This window comes from Meleagris gallopavo, chromosome 8 (genome assembly GCF_905368555.1).
Source record: "Meleagris gallopavo chromosome 8, MGAL_WU_HG_1.1, whole genome shotgun sequence".
NCBI lineage: Eukaryota > Metazoa > Chordata > Aves > Galliformes > Phasianidae > Meleagris > Meleagris gallopavo.
In genome coordinates this window covers 18,840,452-18,859,669 of record NC_139411.1, presented here as the reverse complement: position 1 = coordinate 18,859,669, position 19,218 = coordinate 18,840,452, and the positions used below count along the sequence as shown (strand labels likewise).

Here is a 19,218-nt window from a genome sequence, read left to right as displayed (position 1 = left end):
TGGCTGACCTTCACGTATTTTCTCATATTGTCTGGAGACTTCTTCCAACTTCACAGTACTCAACAGCTCCTATATTTCATGTTGGAAGAAAAGTGTACACGGTAGAAACAAGCAGAATTTTTAAGACAGCCTAAAATTAGGCAGTTTTTCATAAAGTATAAATAAGCATTCAAGCTGATAAAAAAGGTTTGAGGTAAAACATTTCAACACCTTTCACGGTCTACCACTAATTTCAGTTGGCTACTTTCATTTTACCCCAATTTCTGTAAGCTTTTTCCTGTTGCTTGGAAAACTCGCATCACTCATTTAAAAAAAAAAAAAAAAGTTCCAGTAAAATAGGTTGTAGGATATCTTCCTGCTTAATAACTATACGTTAAGCAATAACATCACTGAAGATGAAAATAAAGAAAAATATATATATACCTTATATTAAAGAGCCTGTGGAAATCAGTCTATTTCTCTTCAGGTAAATACCATTTTTCTTCCCAGTTATCAGCACTTTTCACAAGACTTAGGTTTGAGGTTTTGGAGTTACCACAACTACCAAACGCAAGGCCACTGTTACTACAGAGATCATATCAAGTCCCCCTCCAGAAGCGGATCAGCCATTCTTTTCACCTTTATTCAAGACTACAACAAAGTTTACTTTCCTCTGTTCGTTATCTATGTGAAACCATATCTTGACTTCTGGTCTCCTCTACAGCTTCAACGGCAGCATCAACTAAGCGTTGCTGCTTGCCCCACCAGCGTGAAACATTTTTAAGCTTCATAGGTAAGGTTTGAGCAACCAAGTTGTAACAACAGAAAGCCAAGCATAAGCTTCTAGAAGAAATATCTCACTTGACTACAAACCTCGCTTTGTACTTGCAGAATTTGTTTCTTGGCATCAGGAAGTTTGTCTTTTAAGTCTGCATACTCTTCTTCTTTCCTCTGCAAATCTTTTTTCAAATTCAGCACAAGGACAGAGCTCTCAGCAAGACCCTTTTTTAGCCTTATGTTAAAAATAAAGAGAGAACATTACTGTACACATCTCATGAAAACAGCACTTCTGGCTTAATCCAGGCCCTGGCTGCTGGTTTCTGTTTGTAAATAGAATCTTAGATCTATCTAGACCAGTGACAAGATTTAAACAATTATTTTCAAATTTCAGCTTGCTTCTCATAATCAGATTCTGAAGCAACAAATACTTCAGATTCTATTCTGAGGGACGTACAACAAAATCCCCACATTATTCTTTGCTTCCTTGCACGCTCCCGTTTTGAGGAGCTCAAAGTAGCGTACTCAAGTACACAAAGTAGTGAACTCAAGTAGCGTACCAAAGCATCCTAAAGTAGTAGCTTGGCTATTGATAAACGTGCAAAAGCATTAAGTCAAGGGGATGTTCACAAGAACTAGTTTTAACTCTAGCTCATTCCCAAAGGGCTGTAAGTTATCTTGGGAGTTACTTACGATTCTATAGTTTGCATTTGCTCCTTTTCACTCTTTTCCTTTTCCCGAAGAGAGTGTTTCATCTGCTTCAAGCTGTTTTTCAGCTGCGTAACTTCTTCCATCAGATTTGCTTCTTCGTTACTTAGCTCTTCAACCTTTTTGTCCGCATTAGCAGACTTCTCCTGCAGAGCTGCCGTAACTGTTTCTAGATTTACAATGATAGATTCCTTTTCCTTAAGTATCTCTTTGAGTTTTGCCACGCTGTCTTCCTTTGCTCTGAAAGCTTCCAGGAGACATTCAAGCTCTCTTATTTTTACCTCACAGTTGGCCACTTCCTCCTCAAATTGTGCAATTACTCTATGATCTTCTGCAGCCCTTTTTTCAAAGTCCCGAGTTTTCTTTTCCATTTGCTCTTGTAACCGATTCATGAGATCTTCTTTCTGACTGTCTGGATTTGTAACCTCACTTAGCTTCATTTCAAGTTGATTATTCGAGTTTTCAGCATCTTTCAGTCCCTTCTTTAGGCTTTCAACATCTTGAAGCAGTGCTTCGATCCGCTGACTTTTTTGTGAGGAAACATCGATAATACTTTTGCATACTTCCCAAATCCTTTCAAGACCGCAGTAAAAGGAGCGGTCCTGTGCAAGATCTGATACTGAAGAAGTCTGTGACTGAATGCATGCAGAAGTAATTTGAGATCCCTCCGGTTCATCTTCCTCAGAGCCTGAGGAATCCTTTACATTGACTAAGTCATTACCAATGGCGTAGGACTCTAAGTGACGTTTGTATAACTCAGCTACTTTGGTCTGCACTGCTTTTACTTGTGACACTTTATCAATTATATTTTGTTTGGCAACTTCTATGGCGTTTTTTAGTTGAACATTTCTTTCTTCTAGCCCCATATTTACAGATCTCTGTTCATCCAGTTCAGAAGCAATTTCCCGATACTCAGCTTGACACTGCTGAATTTGTTCACAGAGGTCAGCAGCTGTTTCTTCAGAAAAAGAGAGCTTAATACGCAGGCTTGTTACCTGCTTACTGAAAACTTCTTTTTTATTTTTTTCTCTTCTGCAATGTTCTTCAAGCACAGCTAAGTGACGTTCCAAGGCTTCAGTTCTTTCCCTCAGTGCTAGCACTTCCATATGGTACACTGAGCACTTCTGCTTCACGTGTTCAATTCTCTTTTGCTCTAAAGTGCTCTTTTTCTTTCTCTCCTTCACAACAACTGGAAAAAAAAATACAAAATACCAAATCAAGAAAAGGAATGTAGCTCTCGTTGATTAAATGCCTCAGACTTTATCAAAACCGTTTTGCACAAATCCTGCCCATACAGCTCAGTATTCTTGATCAGTACTTTGACTAAATAGACAAAAGAAACAGTACCTTTTTGTTAAAGAAAAAAAATAAACAACTTGCATGCCTAGTGAAATTCAGAGGAAACAAAGCAAGAGGACTGGAAGTGTAAACACAAGAGTTGTGCAAAATGTGTTGTCTATGGATTTAAAAAGAGCTAATGCTATTCAAACGGAAATCTTTCTTCCTTTGCCAGCTGTGTCACCTTGATCAGTCCGGTATGGGTGCGTTCACAGCACCAGAACGCATACAATGAAGCACTGTTTCACAAGAGTGAGCAATTAGCGGATCATCACCAATTTTGATGCTTGCTTCAGAAAAAAAAAAAACAAACAAAAAACACGAAGCCAAGCGCTTGAACAGCTGATGCTACTCTCCCAGAAGACCAGCAACAGCAGCAGTTGAAATAATCCTAAAGAAACTGCTTTAAAACTATTACCTAATCTGCAAGTGCATCAGCAGATGAGGAAAGAGCAGCAAAAAGGAAATAAACAGCGCAAAAAGCTTTTATTTTAAGCATTCAAAAATGAACAGCATAGGACCTTCTGCAAAAGGGATATTTACATAACAGTTACTTCTATTTACAGAATAACACGGGATTTTCTCCTCGTACCATAAGATATGTGCTTCACCACCTTTTGCTTCCATTCCGGAATAGGAATCAATTTGGTTTTTTGGAAGACACCTTGTTCAGCGATGGAAGAAACTGTACCTTTCTTTGGAGGTGGCTCTTCCACAGTAGGCTTATCTTCAAAACAGCGCTTTCTGCCCACTCCCAACTCACTTTCCCCACGTTCCTTCAATTGGCTGCTTTCAGTTGCTTTATTAGAGTTCTCTTCTGCCAGTTTTGTTTTAACGGTAGTGATAGTCTTTTCCTGTATTGATATAAGATCAGTTACATTGAAGCTTAACAAAAGGACCACTGAAGTCACAGTAATCTTCTGTAGGCAAATATTTTCACAAAACTACACAGCTACAACGTTTATCCAGTGACCCTAAAGATGCCAGTTACAAATCTCAGTAACAGCAAGAACAGGTACACCTTCAGATAACGACAGGCACAATACTCGGGACACTATACAAGGGAGAGCAAGAGCCTAGCAGGTTACAAAACAAAAGACTTGCATACAATCAAGAGGAGTTTACCAGAGTGACAGAATTAGCTGTAAACGTTTTCAGAGCTACTTCAGGCTACCACAAATCAAGGTAGATAATGAAGAAAGGCTACTAGAAGTGGCAGGCACACACACATAGCCAAGCTAGTCTTCACAAATTCAGTTGCTTGCAGTACATTAGTCAGGAGAGTTTTATTAACTGCATAGAACATGGACATATCCTGGCCATCCACTCATACTTGAAACTCTGCTCAATATACTTGTACTGCTGCTCTTCCTTTGATGTAGGAGTGTGAGGTAGCAGTTGGTGGAACACACTCATATTTTTGTTGCTTGTATTAACAACAACTATCTTCAAATTAATTTGAATGGTTTACAGTTTCAAACAATACCAGATACATACAGAAAATCAGTTATACAGAAGTGAATTGATTACAAGCATAGGGTTAGGGATGGGAATTTTTGCTGTAAAGATACCGAGATGTGAAAAACTCACATAGTCTTTTACTTGTTCTTCTAACTGAGATCTTAAGTCTTGTAGGTTAGTAATAATGGCATCTTTCTGCACCACGATGTCTGTTAGCACTTGAATCCTTTCGTTTTGCACATTCATCCTCTTGGAAATAAAAAACATAGTTCAGTCATCAGCTTCTAATGTAGTGTTAAGTAGCTGAAGTACACAATGCATTTCAAAAGCAAGCTCACTTTTAGCTAAGCTTGGTAAGAAAGCTACTACTGGAGCCTACTGGAATAGCATTTTAAGCTGCCACTACTTGGATTTAAGCAAATAATCTTACACAGGACTTTCTTGATAAAGTTACCTCGGTTGCTTCTCTAAGTTGCTCAACAGACTCATCCAATTTAATCACCTGCATTTCAAAGTCTGCAACACACAGAAAAACTTGCATTAGTAAGTACCAATAGGTAGTTTATTAAGTAATCCATTTTCCCAGATATTCTGATGTTGGAGTAGATTTGAAGAAATTAATGCATTTGCACGAGGCCTGCACTTATAGGAAGTGTTTCAAAAGTTGTCTGTATTTGTAGGAATGAAAAGCTTGCATCGGCAAGATGTAAAGAAGAGAAGGGATTGCAATGTAACAGCAAAATCAACATAGAGACATTTAACCCCATACTCCTGAAAGCTTCAACCTGCTAGCTGCAGCTTAAAGGGGAAAAAAAAAAAATAACGAAGAACTGTGCAATTGTTCAACCTGAATACAAGCACAGAGCAAACGATCATGTTATATTACATACAGGCTTTATATTTGATACAGCCAACGGTTCCAAACGTAGAACATCTCCTCTACTTCCAGCTCAAACTGGTTATTTCTACTTCAGATTAGTGAACTGTTTCTTTCTTCTACCCGTCACATCACACAACTCACCTTTGTTCTTCTGTCTCAGCTCTTCCTCAGTTTTCAGCAGTTTGGTGTTTTTCTCTGTCAGCTCTTCTTTGGTCTTCATTAGTTCAAAGCTAGTTTTTTCCAGCTGCTTCTCAAGCCGACCAATAGCTTCCTGCGGATCCTCTAGGGATGCAATGTAGCTATGTGCTGCCTCAGCTTGCTTTTTAATATCCACGACATCATTCTGCAGAGAATCAAGAATGCTCTCAAGATCAACACAGGTGTCAGGCACCGCGCTATGTTCTCCACCCTGAAACATAATTTATTGTCAGTTACAGGTGGTGAATAGCTAACTATGCAACAGTTGTTATTTCTACAGATAGTTTGGATAGCCACTGTGAAGTCAACCATATAAAAAGCTTTTAATTCCAGCTTCAGGAATATAGGAAAATATTTAAGAACAAGCAAAAATGAAAAAATACCAGGGGTTCAGCTTGTTCGCTGCAAGGCAGATTGCTTAATCTCTCTTCCTCTGGGTTGTTAGCATAACCACTTACAAGTTCCTTGAAAATTTCAAGGCGCTTTTCAGAATTTTCTTCAAGCCGTTCCCGTTCATGGGAAAGGCGTTCTCTGTAGAGCAAAAGAGAAAACATACCTCAGCTAAAAGCCAACCCATCTCAACCGCTACGTTATTAGCGCAGTTTCTTGTAAACAAAGATGTTTCTCTATTTTGGCACCACAGAATAATACACAGAATATTACTGCTACGCTGACACAGAAATGTATTTCCCCACTCCCCAAGATCTGATGGAGGTGAGGGAGAGCAGCAGCAGATGACAACAGATGCAAATGTTTACTAGGAGACTTCTTTCTGAGCTCCTCAAGCCACAAAAATTCTGTTTGCCACTAAGAGAGCAGTAACTAAAGATACCCACCTCTCCTCAGCCTCCAATCAAAGCCTTTCCTACACTGTATTTCTCCCAAAATTCACAGTCCAAGTAGAAACTGATTTCTTAACAGAGACCAAGTAAGAATAAAAGAGCAACTCCAGCAGAATAGTAGACTATTCTTTCCTCCAAACCAACTCTCAGCAACACGGGAACATACCCTCACCTTTCTTTTCCAACCAGTAACTTTAAGAACATTGAAAGCTAACTTACTTGAACTCCGTTTCCTGCTCAGCAAAATATCGGGTAAATTCTTGGGCCACTTCATCACGAATTTTCAGTTCCAGCAGTAACTTGTCCTTCTTCTCAGCAATAAGTTTGTTCTTCAGGTCTTCTACAAGATTCAGCAGTGCCTAAGATAACAGCACTATTAAGTTTTTCATAGCAGTGACCTCCCTAGAACTGAGTTTTCTCCCTTCACTCTATTTGAAAATGACTCCCACTTCTTTTATTAACTTCTTCATAAACAGAAGCCTTCACAATTAGATTGGAGTCTTCGTTTGGTCCTAGCTCAACAGTTTACAAGCTTGCTCAGGGAAGATGTTTGCCAGGAAATCTAAAGCAGATAATTTATATTGGATTCAGCTGTTAATTTGCAGATGCCCATTTTATTTATTTATTTATTTTTTAGGGTGGTGTGTACAATTAATGAATATATAGATGTTATCGTATAAAAGAGAGCGTGGCAACGCAGTTCTCACACTACAGCAAGGAACAGAAAAAATAGGTACGCTCACCCATATCCTGGGCTCGCTTGGGAAACACCAGTGGAGAGGATCTCCAGAACAGATCCTCCCCCACTGGCAGTCAGCTCTTAAATGGGTCTAGGAGAGGTGGAGCCAGGCTCCACTCCTTCCAGCAGCACAGGTGAATTGCCTTCACCTGTGCTCCCGTGGCTGAGTCACTGCTCGCCTCAGGTGATCAATCAAAGGTTCAGGCTGTGATTCAGCAGTTCCTATACAGTGGTGGGAGAGATAACACTAATTAAATGCTAACAAAATATTCTCTAGCCTTCTGTTCCCGCCTCTTTGCCCTATCTAGAAATAAATTTTAAAAGAAGCAAGGTCCTAATTGGAATAAAACATCTGCATCCTTGCTATGTACTGACCACTGGTTACCACGAGAAGATAAAAACACGTCTGCATGTCTCATTGCTCTATTTCAATTTGTACACATTTCACACAGCCTTCCCACACTGGACAGTAAGTCAGAGTCATTCCACTTAGTTCTTAACACTGATTTGATGGACAGAAAGGGTGCTCAGAAGGAAGAGGAGGGAGATGGAAGAAAAGAGGGATGTTGTTATAAGCCTCAGGGATGCACTAATTCTTAAAGCAGTCCGGGCACTTACTGAATATTCTTCTTTTCCTATCAGGACTTCATTTTCTTCGTATTTCAGCACTGTTTCTTCTCCTGACTTATTATGTTCTTGCTCCATCTCATAGTCATCATCTTCCACTACATCTTCTAGGGTTCGGTCCCACAGAAAACCAGCGCTTCTCCTTGGGATGGTCATTTTAGAGCAACAAGGCATTGATGACCCACTTGCTGAGTTCTGGCCAAATGACTCATCACGAGGAGGAACAGATGCATCCGAAACTATAACCTACCCAGGAAATAAAAGAACAAAGCCATCAGCATTCCTTCAGCCTTGACTAGAACTTCCAAGAGAGACCTGCTGTCATTTCCTCTCCGGAGCTTACTACTCCCTTGGCCTAGGCTTTGTTTGGTCACTACTTCAACCAGTTTTCAAGAAAGTAGAAAGGAGTTACTGCCGACTCCAATCCTCCTCTTAATCTCAAGACTATCACTAGCCAAACAGCGTACAGGAACTGCCACGCCACGTAGCCACAGGTTTCTGCTTTTGCTTCCAGTTTCCAGTTGCATTCAATGCAATTGAACATCACCTTTTCAGGTCTTTGTCTTGCACAGCCGCATCACCCTCATAGGCTGCTCCTTCTACTTTCACACTTAACCTCCTTAGATACGGCCACAATCCAAGGGCACACATCCATCAGTCATGCTTCAGACACAAACTCCCAACACTTCAAACACTTCCATCAAGACTGTAGCACTGATCTGACAGTTTAACTTCTTCAGCGTTATATCATGGCACTCATTCCTACCCATTCTGATGAACTTCCGCTTTCCCACTGAAGCCTCTTACGGCCACAACACAGCCTTTCCAACTCTTTGCTGCTCCACTTACATTGTCAGTGCTTGACCTGAACAAGATTCAAAATTGCAATACGTATGGGGTAGCTGGATTTGCTTTCCTGGGTGGGATCATATTTTGAGAAGAGAGGAAAACTAACAGTGGAGAATTTCCTCCCGATATAACAAGTTGCTTCTTGTTAGGCTGAATACCTTTTACGAATAAGATGCTTCCGCCCTCACACCCCAAAGAAACACAATGACCCCAGGAGAGACTACAACACACTCACTTTTTGTGCAATAGCTGAGAACCTTAGCACATTGAATGTTTCATCACAGGCTGAAGCACACTGGCTGATGTTTACTAACATGTGTATCTTCCCTTTTCCACTGAAGAATCCCTGAAGAAAGTGCGTCAACTTACTCTCCCGAAACGGTATGTGCTGCTGCACCCTTTGGAGACAAAAACCACAGCAAATCCCATTACCAGAAGATAACGACTTCAATTCAGTGGAAGAGCTATCCAAGTGGAAGACAACATATTAACAACTGCAGTAGTCTTCAAATCATTTTGAGTTGTGGGTTGTTTTTAATTTAATTTAATTTTATTTTATTTTATTTTTTCCCTAGTTTGCAGAAAGCTTGTATGGTTGTTCCAGCTACTACGCAGCCATTATCAGCCATTATCTTCTTGGGCAACCCACGAGAATATTTAAAACAAAAAGTACGTTCAACATACAGCCTAAGCATTTCCCAAGCACAGAGCACACTTAATCTTTGGGATAGAAAGGACATTTTCAAATGAGAATCTACAGAGAAAGCTGCTCCTGAGCAGTTCCATCCGGCCGTGACTGTAAATAAATACTACATCTGTTTAAAATACAGAAAGTTCTGTCTGCACTCATTTAGAGCCCAACTGCAGGCAAAAGTAGCAGGTAGGCTTTTCTTCTGTCTGCATTTTGTTAGCTAGATCAGAAGGAACGATGAAGTTACTTCAAGACTCAGAAGAAAAAAAAAAATCTGACCATTTTTTATTGGCTAGGACAAAGCACAGCAATATCCCTGAGGAAAACTGTCACTGCAGAACTAAATAATAAATGCAATTAATTCACAAAGCAGGAAAAGGTCTAAAATCTCACTCATTTACAGTGAAAATAGCAAAGAGAAATTGTATTACTTATCCCAGGATTTCTCTGTGAAGGCAAGGCCAGAAGAAACAATGTTAAGTTGCTTAAGTCTACGATAACACGTTCAAAGATTTAGAACTTGAAAGGTTTACTTAAAAAAATCAAAAATAAAAAATAAACAAAGCAGGCAAGTTTATAGACCACGCTGTTAGATCGACAAGGCTTCACACAACTGCAGAAGTCTACGTATAGTTTTCACTCATGCCTTAGTTTTGTACTCTGCATTTTAAACAACAGTTTAAACGTTGTACACAATACCTGAAATCCACAACTGGGTTACAGTTTGTACAAGGACTTACTTTGACTGCTGACTGATCTTGAGTGCACTAATACACTTGCTTAGAGTCAGGAGAGACGTATTGATATTTCCACTCTCTTTCAGTCTATCACCTTCATTGCGCGTCTTGGTATACCTTTCTGAACCAGCAAGATCACACAGCGATAATCTGAAGGCAGACAAGGGAAATTAAGTTTGCTTGCCTTGCAACGTGCACTGATTATTTTCGTTTCTAACACAACCACTCTTCCCAAAGGAAGAATTTCTTGAACCCTCCCATGTTGCTTTCCTAGTGAAGTTGCACACTACTTCCTGCCAAACGCTTCTTCAACAAAGCTTCCATTTTTCTGCCATACGCTTCTTTCTGAGGACTTACATTAGTTCAGAAGTTGAGTGGAGCAGGATAGAGGAACATTGTGCTGAACAGAGGGTACAAGATACTCAACAGCACTGCAACTTGATGGTTTAGTACTGCACGACGATAGGAAATGGGGAACCACCACTCCTACAGGAGGCTCAATCAGGGAACATGTGTACGTAGCCTAGTATGAATACACCAACACTGAAAACAACTGGCAATTTCACCCCAAAAGAAGATGGGAACTCTGCTCTGAACTTACTCATTGACTCGTGTCACTCGTGGCATTTCAAGGTCTTCAATTTTTAGTAACTTGATTGTAAATATACTGTGGCTGAAAGGAGAAATTTAAAAATCAGTAAGGAGAAATGAAGCAAGATCAATAGACAGAAATACATATATATTTTTAAATCTACAACGTCTATTCAAAACGCTGCTGGATCTACTTGAGATTCAATTAACTTCACAGTTCTACTAGATGCATTAAGCCTTTTAAAGAGACATGTTTTTTGGCTTATTTTGCTTTTCTTCCCTCCCCCAAACCACCAGTACTTAGACGGAAGAAGGCTTACTTATTCTGCTGAGTTTTTGATAAAACAATTGGCTTTTGTACACGCTTATCTGCTTGAAGGACTAATCCCCCCTGTTTCAAGCACTAGAATCACATACTGTCACAGGATATCAAATGCAACACTCGATATCAAGCCTTTTTAAAGCCTTCTGCCCTACAAAAGCCATAGGCAATATTTTAATTTATCCCTCTTCCCCACACTATCTCATACCCAGCGTCAGTCAAAGTCTCCCACCTTCGGCTGGAGCAAGTATTTAGCTTTGTGCTTGCAAAACTCCGGTGTTTCTGTCCCAGTTTAAAAAGTCTAAAAGCTTCTTTAGAATCAGAGACCTGAACCCACTGCAGACCTTTCAGAAGAAGGAAAAGTGATTTTGTGAGCTTCCTTAGCAAAAGGAAAAGCAAACAAGAAATGATGTATACAAACAAAGAATAATACATTTAGTCAACACAATAGAATATTTTATGAAGTCTGCTTCACACACGCGATAAGCTGATGAGAGATGCTGAGACTAAGATTCTTCCTCCCGTGGAAAAGGGCAAGATATAGTACGCCTCTGCATTCAAGCAGACATTTCTAGAGCTAAACTGAACACATTTAAGAGTTTTCTATCTCGGAAGAAACATTATTACAGAAATAACACTTTTCCATGACAAGCTTGGCAGTTTGCAAAGCGTTCCAGTTACCTTTTACGTAAGAATATCCCTTGATGTCTGGAGCAAGGCGAAGGGTCTTTTTTTTCTTGTCATCTGACATAGGAGCCAGTAAATCATAAAAACATTCATTGTAAATCTCAAAAAATGAAACCCAAACAGAGAACTTTGAGAAATTATCTAGAGATAATCCGCTAGATTCTTCTAATCCTTTGGAGAGATTTCCTACATCTGCAAAGTACAAAATATTACAAGTCAACCTAGAGACAGCAAAACTAATTGCATTTAAGAATAACTAGCAACTAAGATTACAGCAGCCCTGTTGATTACAGAAAACTTTTCCCGGACAAGAACCACGGACGTCCCCCACCTCCCATACACACACAGAGCATCTAGAAGTCATATGCTTGCCGTACACCTTTGCAAAGACACATCTACTTTAGAGCTGGCTTTTTCACTTCCAAAACCTAATCTAACACGTCCAGTTGGGTTAGAAATATTCTGAACTCTTCAAAGGCTTTACAATATAGAGAATTGAACTGGTAAGGACGCCTCGCTCTGACTTTTTAGGGAAACTTAGTATTTAGGTAGTTCTTAAGTGCCCTAAAAGCCTGTCAGAATATCACTAGGGAACTTATCACAAGCCATACTCTTTCTCTTCATTTTACTTACACCTCATGCATAACACCAGCTTATCCTAGATGTCCAAGTAGTCTCCTAACCATTGCATCCCTTCTGTTTTCTGCCCGGATGTCCTGACCACTATTCCAATCCATCACAAATAAAAGCCAAATAATCCTTTTCTTATTAACATTAGCCAAAAGTCAGTTCTTGACCTTAGCAGTTAGAAAAGCTTCTGTATTGTTTAATACAAAACATACCCTTAGAATCAGCCGGTGCTTTGCTGTTAGTGCTATTGAGATGCTCTACCTACAAAAGAAAAGAGAGACTTTAGGATTTATTATTGAAGTACAGCACCAATACACCACCACCAGTCCCCCCCCTTTTTTTTTTTTTTTTTTTTTTTTTTTGTAAATACAGCTATACGGCCCTCCCCCAAAGTAATACAGCATAGTTTCAACACCAAAATCCTGGCTATACGTTACAATTTGTTCAGTGCATTCATACACTCCTGCTTTAAGTCCTGTTTTTACCTTACTAGTCACTCCTGACAATTCCTTTACTATAACATATTTCAGCTCGCTGATACGGGGGGGAAAAATTGGAGGAGAATCCCAAACTGGAAAGAGTTACTTAACAGAATGATTTTCAACAGCCCAGTTGTAGTCTGCATATTACCCTTGATTTCATGAAACTAGGACTCCTAAAATCTTTTTCTTATGGGCATTTTCATAATTCAAGACTTCCATATCCTATGGCTTGTTAGGTCAACTCTCGGAAACTAAAGTTAAGGTAGAATACTTGATCACTTAATGTAGGTAAGCAGCTTACTGCTTTTTAACACAGGCTGTCCAAGTGTTACACAATTCTAATTAACTCTAAACTTTGCAAATATACTATTTTCTTTGTCCAAACTGCTTAATAATATAAAATGGCTCCCAACATCCAGAACTTATGATGCTCATACACGTATAATCAGTTCCCAGGCTTCAGATTCTAAGCGTTTTGCTTTATTTTCTTTTTAAGCACAGAAGGAGAAGGAAGTTCCCACCTACCAAAGAGAAGATGAGGAGTCTCACCTACCAGACACAGTATGCTTAAGAAGAAAAAGTTTTAACCAAGAAATTTTCATCTACACAACACTCACCCAGATCTGGCTTTGGATAGGCAGCAAAGCTTGCAGCTACTCAGTTTATAAGGTCAAGTATTCCACCTACGAACAGGGCCCTTGAAACTAGAGGAGGCACCTCTATCACATGATCACATCTCATCCCACTCCATTAGAGAGTTAAGATCAGCATACAGCTGTTTGTTGCATTTTTTTCCACATCCTCACTAAACCTAGAACACTTTTACACAGATTTGGTTCATGCACATGTAGAAGACAGTTGTCGTTTTTCCCCCGGCACACTTTAAGATCCAGATTGGAGCCAGACTTAACACATGCCTGGGCTCTCAGAGTTATTCAGAAAGAATTGGACTGCCACCTGTCTTTGACGCACCCTTAACTAACTCATCAATAAGATCAAGCTAACTCCACAACTAAAATACTCCAGTATGGAGTGGCATGCCACTAAGATGATGCTTCATTCTTTTTCGACAGGAACAGAAAGATGAATAAACAACTACGTATGAACACACAAACCTGTCTCACTACGTGTGAACACACAAACCTGTCTCACTACGTGTGAACACACAAACCTGTCTCATTACACAATGGACAGGATCGCATTGAGCTCTCTCACGATGCATGTACTCATCGTTTCTTTGTGAAGTAGTCTCCTACCTCTTTTGTCAGACGAAGCAATGAATTTTTAAGAGCAGTTTCTTCTCTCACTTGGTCTTTAGTCAGTTTTATGTAATCTCGCCACCGAATAGGTTTCAGATCCATTTTTGTGTATAGCCTTCCTCCAATGGTTTTAAACAACATATCCATTGTCCTTGGCAAAATACCAACATCATCTTCTGTCCCTGTAAGCAATACACGAAAGAAAAGCCCCCGTTATTATCGTGAACAACATACAAACATAAATGAAGACGAAGATAACTGATTTGAATTTCAAGGCACACACAAAGAATTTAGAGGCCAGTTACAGTCTGAAGCAATGTTTGCAGTGTTACTAGACAGTTTCTGAAACACAACCCATTCCTTAGACATTACAGGGCATCACTTGAAAACAGCCGGGATATTCTGCATAAGCTTAGCCTTAAGAGAAGGGGAAAAAAAAAAAATGCAATCAAATCCCACATTTAACTAATTTGCAAATTTTCTATTGTTTTCCAGGCTTCCTCCCCTGTCTGAAATAATCCTGATGTACAACCAGAGAGATGTCACAGCAACACTGCTGTATTCGTCCCACAAACCATACAAACAAATATCTAGGAGCCTTGTAACTATTGTTCAAGGAACTCAACTTCTCTCTCCATTGCCTTTTCCTGGATAACACAACTACCACCGTGTCTTGCCTACTCCATGCCTTAATTTTTGCAATGTCACCAAACACCGTGCACTCTGAAGTGTTTGGAAAGTCAGTCATGAACACAAGAGAGGACAAACCGCAGAAGAAGTTAGGTAATGCTGTATGGAAGCCGCATAAAAAGAGAACTTTGAAAGATGTTACCCTGCTGATTCTTAATAGCTAAGTCCTAAAAATGTAATACTATGAGAAAGACTCAGTTCCAAGATCACATACGGAACCGCTGGGAATACACAGTAACAGAAAAGTGCATAACAGAAATACGGGAATTTGTTTTCTTGTGAACTCAAGCATTTCATTTGTTACGACAGTCTTAAACATAAATAACAACTGCTTCCAGCCAAAAAGAATACTGATGTATTATTTCTGTACTATTAAATCTTAAGAAAGACAATCTTCTATGATGTTGTTATTACTAAACCCAGAAATTTGAAACAAGATGGAAATAGCCTGATCAAATGTTTCAAAATGTTTAATCTCTGCCTACGATAAATCCAACAAACTCAGACATACTTTCTTCAAATAAAAAACAGCATTTAAGATGCACACTGTTATTGTAGGAACCAAAACCAAAGTTACTCTAGTGTGGACTGACTTACACCCTTCTCACATACTGATCTACATTTGTTTTCACAGCTTCCTCTTCCCCCTAAGATTTGGAGTACTTGGACAAGGAAGTCATACACATCTCTCTGAAATTCCTGCTGCCTTACAAAGGACTATCACTGCACGTATACGCAAATTCGGAGGGTGACTACAGTTCTCACTTTAATAATATATGTCATGGAAGAAGACTTTCCAAGGCTACTAATATTCAAAAGAAGGCAACGCACAAGGCCTGTTGAGTCACTAGGTAAGAAGTCACAACATCTCTCTCCTCTAGAAGTAAATCCTGCTTTAAGAAACTAATTCAAGGAAAAAAAAAAAAAATCTACTCTTACCTTGGAATGTGTAGGTTTTCCCAGCATTTGTAATGCCATAGGTAAAAACAAGACGATTGCATCCTTCTAGGAAGTCTTGCACTGGCTGCTTCATAGTACCTTCAAAGAATTCTTCTTGAGTTGCTTCAGGTCCAAACACCTGAACGTTACCAAGAAGCTGGTTAATCTCTTTAGTTTGTTTAAGCAATCCTTACATACTTGTAGGAGTCAGATACACGTTTATAATTATAAAGAGCACTCTTAAGAGAAACTTGTTTGCTTTACATTAAGTAACAGAAGACAGGCAACTGCTTCCACAAATAACTTAGAAGCATTTAAAGATAATTCATTTACTCGTGAAAAGGTGAACTTCTGTATCGTCTGTCCTGCAGTTTTTTCAATCAGTCGACTCAAGGAGCTCTTAGGGGGTTTCAGTATAACGCTTGTTGAGTCCTCAAGTGAAACACACCCCTATTAAAAGGAAGCACAAGTAATGCAGGCATCAGAAGTGTTTTAAAAGGTCACCTTATGGGGAAAAGAAAACAAGTACACATTAAGGGCTTTTTGTTGTTGTTGTTGTCTGGTAGTTTCTTTTTTTCTTTTCTTTTTTTTCTTTTTTTTTTTTGTTTGTTTTTTTAAGATAAAGTAGATGTGGTACCTGCGATCCATTTGCTCTTTCCAGTGCTGTAAAGGGCTTAATGCGCAGGCAAACTTGTATGTGTCCCCTAGGCTCCAAACTAGACCTCTAAAATTGAAAGAGCTGGAAGTTACAAATCTGACTAGATCCTCTGTTTGATGATTAGCACATTAAGACAGCATTCTTTTCATCAGCCTGATGTAACAGACTCATTTGATGACACGGGAAGCAGGAATATTTCACTCTCTGTTTTCACAAGTGCTTTGGCCCCTGCTAAACTTCCTTGTGAGAGCCTAGAGTTTCAAAATAAATAATACCACAGTACACTCATATACTGCATTCAGGCCAACCATAAGAAGAAGTATTCCATCACTGTGCTTCTCTGAGGTGACGTTAGCTTCACCCACTGATAGTGGTGCACCTCATAAGGTATCAAAGCAACACCATGCATCTTGGTCTAGTCTACGCACAGTCTAAAAGCACAGAAAAGATGACTGTCACCTCCTCTTAAAGATTCTAATTCTTCTTACCAAGAAAAGAATGACGTTTATTTTAAAAGATCCAATTCATTTTAATATTAAAGCTTTCTTACCCGGCTCATGTCTGAGCTTGAAGAAGCTGAACTAAACTCATCAGAGAGATTTGTTTTAATATCTTCCACGTTTACTAGTCCTGTTCTTTCAGGTAGCTCCACACTAGCTACATAGGACGGTCTGAAAAGTTTATCTTCGTCTGAATTTGGTTCCATTCTGCAAGATAATACAAAGAGAAGTTATTCTTCGCTCTTTCAACACATGACGTAGAGTTCCCAACCTCAGTTAGGCAATATGAGACTAAACGATATCTGCAGTTTGCTTTGTGTGTATGGACTGACTCTTGCTTCCTCTTCCTTTTCTGTTCTACTCAACTTTCTTTATCTCAAACCCACAAGCGTAACCTTTTTCCTATTCTCCCCTCCATCTCACCACAAGGAGCAAACCGTGTGGTACCGAGCTGCCTGTCAGACTAAATCGCACCACAGCTGCCCGTCGGGAAAAAGCCTTTTGCGTGTAGCACAGCCTTGCTAGAGCCATGATGGCTGATGAAAATAGTCGCAGATACCATTTAATAAAAGCAGTCCCCCTCCACATAACCTTTCCTGTCATCTCATTTTGCAGTTAGAGTCTCCATTTGGAATAAAAGCGTATCAAAACAAAACAGTGCAATGGCTTATCCCTGTAGCACCTAATAAATCGCTGGTATTATAAAGGATAACCCAATGCAGTTTGACACAAAGCAGAACTCAGAGGCACGATGAAGTCTAACAGGTAGCTTTGGCTATTGAGAGGACACTAAAAATCAGAAAACCTCATGCCAGAGCACAACTGTTGGTTTTTAAATCCGCTATTTAACTCCTTCAGTGTATCTCAGTCTCAGCAGTGATCTGCTACACAAAAGGAAAGCGTAATTGATTCAGCATGGCAGGACACCAAAATAACCCTCAGGAAGTACATCTGACTTAAAAATACCTGTGTATTTTGTCTGCACTTCATTCTCCTGCTGCTTCTTCCTGTGATACTACAGGGGCCATCTTTGCAGTCTATATCTGCACTCTGAAATAGCTTGTCAGGATATCCCTCATCTATCACGGCAAAAAGCACTCTAGCACTTCGGTGCTGCCCGGCTTCCTACAGCTTGGACAGCGATTCAGCTGCCTTACAACACTGCGCCCTCACGCCAAGCTCCGGCAGTGCACATGCAGTGTCCGTAAGTGCTAATAAGGAATAGAAAACGTTTGATACACTTCAGCGGTTACAGCGGCCGATGGGACAGCGCTGGGTCACAGGCCCTTGGCTCGCTGACAGCACTGCCTCTCACGCACTCACAGTTTTGATCTCCGCGAGCAGCACAAAAAACCGGGATGTCTCAACGCACAGCTCAGCCTTCCTACCCGACCGGCAAAACGCACGTACGGAGTCGGACAAGGCTAGGCAGACATCGCCGAAAGTCACGCTGAAGGTACCGGGCGAGGCGTTCTCTACTCTCTAGCCTACAGCTTTCAGGCACGACGGGCAGCTGTTCAAAACAGGGGAAAGCCCGCCCTGCAATACCGCCCGAGCTTCAGCAAACGCCGTCCTACGGGAAAGAAACGGACCCGCGCTGAGCAGGGTCGCTCCCGCACGTCGCTAGGCAACCACAAACGGCCGACGCCGCCAAAGGGGCCGTACGTCACGTAACCGCCGCCTCACTTACGTTCAGCGATCGCTGCTTGCAAAGCGGCATTTATCAGGATCCTGCTCTCGCGCTGAGATTTCTCGCTTGAGAAGCAGAAGGCAAACGCTGTGCCGCACGCAGAGCTGGAACCGCAGCCCTACGTGTGAGAGTTGCGCTCAGATCGATAACGCTGCGAACAGGAAATGCCGACCGCCCGGTTGCCCCCGTTGGGCATGACAGCGCTGCGGACACGTCCGGAGGCGGAGATCTTAGGGATACCGCCGCGGAAGGAGCGCTCTGCCATCGGCCTGTCCGCGCCACCAGGGACTGCCGGAGGAGGCAAGGGCAGCCGGAGGGGGCTGGAGGAGCCCTGAGCCCCACCCCCTCCGGCGAGCCTTCATCCGCCATCAGGACCTTCGTGGCACGGGAGGAGACCACAGCACCCCGCCGAACAGGCCGCCGCCCCTCGCTTAAGTCCCACAGCCCGCGGAGGTCGCCCGTGCCCGCACCGCGCTGCCCAGCCGCACCCTCAGGGCCCGTGCCGAGCATCCCCCTGCGCCGCCCACCTGCGCGCACCGCCACTGCCGTCCAAAGAGCGCACCCGGTAACGGCCGCGCATTCTTTTCAAATCCAGCCAATGGCAGTGCCCGGAGCCGCGACGCATTCTGGGGTCGATCGGGGATTGGCTGTCGGCGCAGAAGGTTCCGTGGCGAAGGGCCCGACGGGAGGTGTAGTCCTACGGGCGAGCGCGGTGGTTGGGTCGTGCGGACTCCTTGGAAGGCTCCTCGTGGCAGCCGCCCGGCTCCAGGATGGGGTTGGGCTGCGCGGCTGCTCGCGGAGACTTTTTTTTTTGTCATACCGCGCGTAAAGCCTAGAGGCAGCGCGACTCCCGCTGCGCGGCATAGCGCCTGGGTCCCTCGTCTCCTCTCACCACGCGTCCCCAGGCCTGTCAGGAGGATGTCTGTAAGTCCGTGCTCGTCCAT

At 41.5% G+C, this 19,218-nt stretch overlaps 3 protein-coding genes across 9 annotated transcripts in view; 1 reads left to right on the top strand and 2 right to left on the bottom strand.

Annotated features, from left to right (window-relative positions):
• KIF20B (kinesin family member 20B) overlaps positions 1-18,230 on the bottom strand; it is a 27,580-nt gene extending 9,350 nt beyond the window's left edge. The window contains exons 1-22 of one of the 7 annotated variants that reach the window (XM_085229708.1): positions 17,551-18,230; positions 16,635-16,791; positions 16,064-16,150; positions 15,760-15,876; positions 15,427-15,565; positions 13,795-13,979; positions 12,269-12,317; positions 11,421-11,618; positions 10,948-11,083; positions 10,428-10,499; positions 9,830-9,976; positions 8,634-8,796; positions 7,541-7,795; positions 6,403-6,542; positions 5,725-5,872; positions 5,285-5,552; positions 4,718-4,779; positions 4,393-4,512; positions 3,494-3,656; positions 1,450-2,653; positions 853-991; positions 9-69 (exon numbers count right to left, since the gene is read on the bottom strand). In XM_085229708.1, the coding sequence (XP_085085834.1) occupies positions 9-69; positions 853-991; positions 1,450-2,653; positions 3,494-3,656; positions 4,393-4,512; positions 4,718-4,779; positions 5,285-5,552; positions 5,725-5,872; positions 6,403-6,542; positions 7,541-7,795; positions 8,634-8,796; positions 9,830-9,976; positions 10,428-10,499; positions 10,948-11,083; positions 11,421-11,618; positions 12,269-12,317; positions 13,795-13,979; positions 15,427-15,565; positions 15,760-15,876; positions 16,064-16,150; positions 16,635-16,790 (4,009 nt within the window). In that variant the 5' untranslated portion in view covers position 16,791; positions 17,551-18,230. Of the gene's footprint in view, positions 1-8; positions 70-852; positions 992-1,449; positions 2,654-3,493; positions 3,657-4,392; positions 4,513-4,717; positions 4,780-5,284; positions 5,553-5,724; positions 5,873-6,402; positions 6,543-7,540; positions 7,796-8,633; positions 8,797-9,829; positions 9,977-10,427; positions 10,500-10,947; positions 11,084-11,420; positions 11,619-12,268; positions 12,318-13,794; positions 13,980-15,426; positions 15,566-15,759; positions 15,877-16,063; positions 16,151-16,634; positions 16,792-17,550 lie in introns of those variants that run through there. The other 6 variants (XM_085229709.1, XM_085229711.1, XM_085229710.1 and 3 more) reach the window with 6 other exon arrangements.
• Positions 18,030-19,218, bottom strand: LOC146543869 (uncharacterized). The gene is made up of 3 exons (XM_085229720.1): positions 18,802-19,218; positions 18,275-18,392; positions 18,030-18,157 (listed from the first exon to the last, which is right to left on the bottom strand). The coding sequence occupies exons 1-3, from the start codon at positions 19,216-19,218 to the stop codon at positions 18,102-18,104; spliced, it is 591 nt and encodes a 196-aa protein (XP_085085846.1). The 3' UTR covers positions 18,030-18,101.
• Positions 19,062-19,218, top strand: part of PANK1 (pantothenate kinase 1) — a 45,270-nt gene continuing 45,113 nt past the window's right edge. Inside the window, exon 1 of the mRNA XM_085229718.1 lies at positions 19,062-19,198. The gene's annotated coding sequence lies outside the window, so the exon portion shown is untranslated. The remainder of the gene's footprint in view (positions 19,199-19,218) is intronic.

Coding starts and splice junctions, on each gene's coding strand:
- LOC146543869 (XM_085229720.1), bottom strand. CDS start 19,218: ATGGACGAGCACGGACTTACAGACATCCTCCTGACAGGCCTGGGGACG. Junction 18,393..18,801: donor GGCAGTGGCGGTGCGCGCAG/GTGGGCGGCGCA, acceptor TCTCACACGTAG/GGCTGCGGTTCCAGCTCTGC. Junction 18,158..18,274: donor GCAAGCAGCGATCGCTGAAC/GTAAGTGAGGCG, acceptor TCTTTCCCGTAG/GACGGCGTTTGCTGAAGCTC.